Here is a 6,426-nt window from a genome sequence, read left to right as displayed (position 1 = left end):
AAAACCCACATTTTGAATCAAGGTAAAGAACTAATTTTATCTCATTTCTAGGTTTCAACAGTCAAAGATATAGAGGCAATTCCTCTGGAGCCATTATAAAAGTTCTCAATTCTCTCTGCGCCACTAAAAAAGTTTGAGCTTCCACCCATCCACAAAACCAATTTTCTCTAGACTTCCAGACCATTGCCATCCAACTCCGTCACGTTGACGGTCGGTCACACTCATTTTGAAGTATCGAGGACGAGTAAGTGTCCGTTTTACCCCCTCCTCACCTTGATTCGACCTTGATCGAAGAGGTGACTGAAACCAATTATATTCTCTCCCTCCTCGTTCACCCCCAAACCCATGGCAGCGGTGGTGGCAGTAGTGGCGGGCGTCGAAGATCCCATCGAATCCCGAGCTGGAGCCCACCAAACTGCAGATAGGGCAGGAGATCACAGTGCCGCTCATCTCAGGAGATCGAGCATGGTGCACGGCGACATCCGGGCGCGGAACATCTTCCTGACGACGGATCTCAGGGCCAAGATGTGGCTTCTCCCTGGCCAAGCCAGCCGACGCCGCCGCGACGAGCTCCGACGTGTTCGCCTTCGGGCTGCTGCTCCTGGAGCTCCTCTCTAGGCGGAGGGCAGTGGAGGCGCACATCGGCTCGGAGATCGGCATGTTGTGGCGGGAGATCCGCGCCGTGCTGGAGGCCGGTGACAAGCGAGAGGCGAAGCTGATGAAGTGGATGGACCCCGCCCTGGGAAGCGAGTACCAGTCGACGCAGCTCTTAGCGTGGCCGGCATGGCGAGGGTCTGCACCGAGGAGGACGGCACGGCGGCCGAAGAAGGCAATGGAAAGCCAAAACGAGCTTCTCGGAGTGGTGCAAGAGGCACTAAAAAAAAGTTTGCGTCAACTGGATGTAAATGGCAAAACAGACAATTCGCCTACCTATTTAACCCCGTTACCCCAAATATAGACGGCAATGGTTTGGAAGTCCTGAGAAAATTGAGTTAATGGCTGTGTGGGTGCTTGAACTTTTTTAGTGACACAGAGAGAATTGAGAATTTTTATAATGGCTCCAGGGGAATTGCCTCAAAGATATATGGTTTTCAAGTTTCATGGATAAAGAAAATTGACCTTTGCCTTATCTAAATTGACAAGCGAGATTTGGTGATGCTCTGATGAATGAAGTGATTATGTGCGAACTGCACGACAGAACTTCTCAGGACTCATGAACGTCGACCGGCTCGGCGCACCACGGCGCAACAAGTCAAGCAAAGACCGAGCTATGTCCGCCTAGATCGGGCCGCCCGTCGCACAGTCCAACTCAAGCCGCACCAAGCCACCAACACCGAGCCATGCCCGCCTTGGCACTGGGCGCCGCCGGCACCTGGCCGGAGGCCGTGGTCCAGTGCCTCCTCTTCCTCCTCGCCGCGGGCATGCTCGTCGCGCTCCACTCCCTCCCCCGCCGCGCCGCCCTCCGCCTGCGCCGCTCCGGCGGCGGCGGCGGCGGCTCATCCGCGGCCCAGTCGCGGCGGCACTTCGCGCAGGGCGCGCAGCTCCTCGCCCGCGCGCGCGCCGCGGCCCCCAAGCCCCCCGGCCCGCTCGCCCGCGCGGCCGTCGCCGAGGCCGACCTCGCCATCGCCCTCGACCCCCGCGACGCCGCGCCGCTCATCCTCAAGGCCCTCGCCCTCGACCTCCAGGGGCACCGCCTCCCCGCGCTGCGCGCCCTCGACGCCGCCCTCGCCCCGCCGCTCGCCCGCTCGCTCGAGCCGCGCGAGCGAGGGGACGCGCTCGCCAAGCGCGCCGAGATCGCGCTCGCGCTGCACCGCCGCCGGCGGCTCGACCAGGCCGCCGCGGATCTCGCGGAGGCCGTCCGCCTCAGTCCTGAGAACGCCCGCGCCCACGCGATGCTCGGCGAGTGCTACGAGAGGAAGGGCCTGACCGCCCAGGCCCGGGACGCCTTCAAGACCGCCGCATCTATCGACCCAAAGCTCGCCGCTGCTCTCGACGGTCTCCGTCGGATAGACGGGGGCGACGAAGGCAATGAAAGTGACTGATGTAAGCAAACTTATAACCTCAGTTCTTGTTTTGAACTGTGGCTTGCAACTTTAAAATACTGAAGATCACATTTGTAGGATAAAAATCACATGATCTGCACATGAAAAAGTTTGTAAGTTATTCCATACCATGACTATATTTTGGCAAAATTTGCCCTAGAACACCGTTAAAAGGTAGAGTTTGCTAGAAGCCACTAAAAAATAGTAGCTATGCTGAGAGACATCGTCAAATTGGATACATTTGCTGAGGAACACTGCCAGCAATATTGTAATCGATTTAATAGTAGAGCAACAGGAAATGGCAATTGTGCCCCTACCTTATCTTCTCCCATGGGTCCTTCCTCGGTTCCTCCTCCAGGAGAACCATCGTGCCCTCGGCCTCGGCGGCGCCGTCGCGATGGGTAGTAGCGGCGGCAAGAGCGTGCTCCGGCGCCGCGCATCCAGTACTGCGGGAAAGTGAATTAGCCCGCGAACGGTGCCGCGTCCTCCTGACCGACGCTTGCCCCAGACTCCACCGGCGGCACGGCGGCAGCTGAGATGTTATCAATCGGCTCCTAGAACTCACGCAGCAGCATCGACGACGAGCACGCGGCCGCGTCCCAGTTGTCAACGCCAGCACCACTGAACTCCACCACCCCCTCCGCTCCCCAAAAGAGGCCATTCCAAGGCCCTCTTGCCATGGCGCCACAGTGCCACACCCAAAGCGACGGCTGCTGCCTTGCTGCTAGGACTGGGATAGCACCACGGCATCCAATGCCATGCCTCCGTAGGTTCTCACCTCCCAAGGAGCCGCCCCATGCAGGGTACACAAGAATCCGAGAAAAGCTAGGTCCCTCCCATGGCGAATCGCCGGCCTGCCGGTCGGGGAGTTGATTGGAGCTGGTTGAGCGGGCAGCAGCTGCAGTGCGGTGGTTGCGGTTTTTTTGTAGCAACACAACACAGCTGGTCGGAGCTAGAACGGAGGGAGCTACAGAGCTGGAGAACACATGAACGCCACTACCTACGCGCCGACGTGGCCGCTGCAGGGAGGGGCCGGCCGCCAGGAAGAATCGGCGCCGCCGTCTGTTCTGCTAGAGGAAGGGACGCGTTGGAGAAGAAAGGCAGCGGGGCACAATTGTCATTGGCTGTTGCTTTGCAATTAAATCAATTACAATATTGTTGGCGGTGTCTTTCAGCAAATGGATCCAATCTAACGATGTCTTTCAGCATATAAGCAATTTTTTAGTGGTTTTCAGCAAACTCCACCTTTTAACGGTGTCCCAGGACAAATTTTGCCCTATATTTTTTACAAGTACGAAAACAATATTTCACCTTTGTCCATAGCATGAGGGCTGTGCAGGCCAGCAATACTTCACCATATCAACCTAGTTCAAATGATTATCTGTACTGTCTTGGCTGATTCTCTTCTTGTGGGTGAGTAAAACACGGATCCAAGCTTTGTTGTCCTAAACAGAACCCTCCGAAATTCAGAATAGTCAAGCTTACTTGTTTTTTTTTGGTGGGGATTTAAATTGCTGCACTTCAAGCTTTCAGCAACTGTTTTATTACCATCATAAATAAAGGGGCCTCCCCAGTCGCCACATTTTATCATGATGAGTACGGGCTGTTTGATAACAAATGTTTTTACTGAGAATACTATATCTATTCAGAATTAATACGAGTTACTCGATTACAAACTATAAGACTTTTAGTCCCATTTATGCAGTATTGACGCCCAATGAGCGATATGCTCGTATTGTTACTTGTTAGACTCTGTTATCTTTGACAGCTTACTTCAAAAACTTGAAGACCCTCTTATCTGTGATGGTTTGAAAAAAACGTTGTTATTTTTTAAAGCCTGAGATGAGATAGAACCTTATTCAAAAAAGAGATGAGATAGAACCTTATTCAAAAAAGAGATGAGATAGAACAGTTTCAGTCCACAACATCCAAAAAATAAGGCCCAACCATTCTTTCAAGCAATTTTTGTCAAGACTTGCTTTAATTACCTCGAGCAAGGGCAACTGATTTCACTCTTTTTTTTTTGCGACTGGACACTGGAGTCCCAATGCACGCTCACTACAGTATCTGCTTGTGCTTGATTTTTAATCGAAAACTATAACTGCAAGTTTTCTTTGTTTCCAGGAACCTTGCTACTGGTGAACATTAACTTCTGCTGTATATTTGGGGCGAAGTGCGTGTCACCATTGACCTTGAGGTCCAAAAGTGGTAAATGTGATGATATGTTATGTAGTAGTCTTTGTAACCCGTTACCTTGAAGATGGTACTTACCTTGGTTCACCATTGTAGATGAATGGATTTACATTTTTAGTTGAATGGAGTTTATGAGTTATGGATCATTTGTTGGCTCTGCTGGTATTGATTCATCTTAAATATGCTCTATTTACATTTTCCCTTTATTTTGTTCCTGAATACTTGTCTAGGCTGAGGCTCTACTGAAGGATAAAATGATTGCATAGCTAGTATCTAATCTAATGGTATCTATTTTCAGGATTGGATGTTCCTTTTATAGATCATCTCTGTTCTTTTTAATTTTGCTTTTAGATAATCTGTCATTCGATGAGAGTCGAGAGATGATTCATGACGGTCAATAGCTTTTGGCATTACTAATCTATCCGTACCTCCTGTTTAGTAAAAGAGATTAAGACAACACCCATCAATTATATGGATAATATAGATACTTCCATTTTTGCCTGCCTGATCAATCAACCACCAAAAAGATTGTATATGTCTCCGGGCCCTGATGAACCTTGTGGGTTTTCATCTTACAAGGATTTTCGAGGTTGTTTATTTAAATCTATTTTTGAAATATTATTGTTGTTCATTCATCTCTTCTACATGGAGGAATGGAGGTACTATGAATACAAAATAGGTTTTTCTGGAGAAATATTGTCATGAATTGCTTTCAGATTCTTTCATTCACTCTCTTCGGCAGCTCCAGCAGCCTCAAGCCCAACAGTGTTTTCCTCTCACCCAGCTCCAACACCAGCTTCCAGCCACCAGCCAGCCAACAATATTTTTCTCTCACACCACTTCAGCCACTAGTTCCAGTCCAGCGAACAGAGTGATTGACAGCTGACGTGTGACAAAGTGACAACCTTGATCTGGTGCTGTGATATGATTCCTTTATTTGGTGCAACATTTATCTTTCTAGATAATGTATCTTCATTCTTCACTCTTGCAAGAGCTCAAATGCTGATTTGTACTGTCTTTAGGGAAAGGAAAACAGATGTGCAGATAGTCTACTCCATCGAGACTTTGAGATTGCAGCAATGTAGGTGCTAGCCGAGAGATATTTGGCATGTCTACAACGACCGTTTTGGTGTGAGACGTGACGTGAAGTGATGTGCTACCCAAAGGCCAAAGGCGAGTTTGTTGCTGCAAGATATTTCTGCGGAGCCACCGCATCCAACCTTGTCCTACAATTGCCGAGCTGAGCAGCAGTCAGTTGCACCATTTTAGGCAGTGGCGGAGCTCGGCAAGAAATTTAGGTGGGGCATAATTTGTAATCTTATGTTAAGAGCAACTCCAACAGATTGATTTTTTCTTTTTCCCTTTCCATTTTTTAGGCATAAAAGGGTTTTAGGGGGGGGGGGGAATTTAGCTCCAACAGATTGATTTTTCCTTTTCTCCTTTCCCTTTTCCTTTTTATTTCTCTCCCCTCTCCCATTTTTAAAGGGAAATTCCACATTCTCTCTTTCCTTCTCCCTTTCTATCCATTCTTTCCTCGCCACAAGATCCACATACATGAGAAGATCCTAGCCACTCATAAATTAAAGAGGAAAGAAAAAAATCAATCCACTGGAGCACATCTCCCCAATAATCTAAAATTGTGATGGGGGATTTCCCTATAAGATGAGAAAGGGGAAAGGGGAAAATCAATCTGTTGGAGTTGCTTACGGCCACAAATGAATGTCAAATATAGTATTAATTCAACAAATACCAACTAAACCATAGGAAGAAGATCCAACTAAACTTATGAATGTGAAGAAGAAATTAGTTAGTTAGTGTATAATATATTATATATGATTATCTAAAAATAGAACACATATCACCCTAACAATTTCCTTCAAAAAATCATCCTAACCAGCTGGCCTTGCACTGCAGGACTGAGATGTTGAGCCAGGCGAATTTTTTATATTTTTAAACTTTTTTTAACAATATTTTAAGTTTAACCCGTATTGGTTTTTATTTGTAGCGCGTAGCCCGTTTGGTCGCGCCAGTGCATGTGGCACGACAATGTGGCCACGCTGGCTGCCCGAGCCAGCGCAGCACCGCGACGGCGATGACGTGGCCCTCCCTGTCGCGCCACATGAACTGGCGCGACAAGCCTGTCGCGCCATGCGGGCTGGTGCGACAAGGCCAATGTCCTGGGCCGCCGGCC

At 49.2% G+C, this 6,426-nt stretch overlaps 1 protein-coding gene across 3 annotated transcripts; it reads left to right on the top strand.

Moving 5' to 3' along the window:
* The first annotated feature begins 1,230 nt into the window (after positions 1-1,230).
* LOC120683011 lies at positions 1,231-4,424 on the top strand. Of its 3 annotated transcripts, none has more exons than XR_005678692.1 (3): positions 1,231-2,043; positions 2,121-2,176; positions 3,319-4,160. XR_005678692.1 is itself a non-coding variant. In XM_039965128.1 (3 exons), exon 1 carries the CDS (start codon positions 1,341-1,343, stop codon positions 2,040-2,042), a length of 702 nt encoding a protein of 233 aa, XP_039821062.1. In that variant the 5' UTR covers positions 1,231-1,340; the 3' UTR covers position 2,043; positions 2,121-2,155; positions 4,167-4,424. The 3 variants fall into 3 exon arrangements, 2 of the variants coding, with proteins under 2 accessions (XP_039821062.1, XP_039820993.1); XM_039965128.1 differs by lacking the exon at positions 3,319-4,160 and adding an exon at positions 4,167-4,424 and having other exon boundaries at positions 2,121-2,155; XM_039965059.1 differs by lacking the exons at positions 2,121-2,176; positions 3,319-4,160 and adding an exon at positions 4,167-4,424 and having other exon boundaries at positions 1,251-2,043.
* Positions 4,425-6,426: the final 2,002 nt, after the last annotated feature.

This window comes from Panicum virgatum, chromosome 1K, assembly GCF_016808335.1.
Source record: "Panicum virgatum strain AP13 chromosome 1K, P.virgatum_v5, whole genome shotgun sequence".
NCBI classification, from domain to species: domain Eukaryota; kingdom Viridiplantae; phylum Streptophyta; class Magnoliopsida; order Poales; family Poaceae; genus Panicum; species Panicum virgatum.
Note: the sequence above shows the minus strand (reverse complement) of the source record. Positions and strands in the feature narration are given on the sequence as shown.

What these genes read in the sequence shown, in the direction of transcription:
- LOC120683011 (XM_039965128.1), top strand. Translation starts at nt 1,341, where the DNA reads ATGCCCGCCTTGGCACTGGGCGCCGCCGGCACCTGGCCGGAGGCCGTG.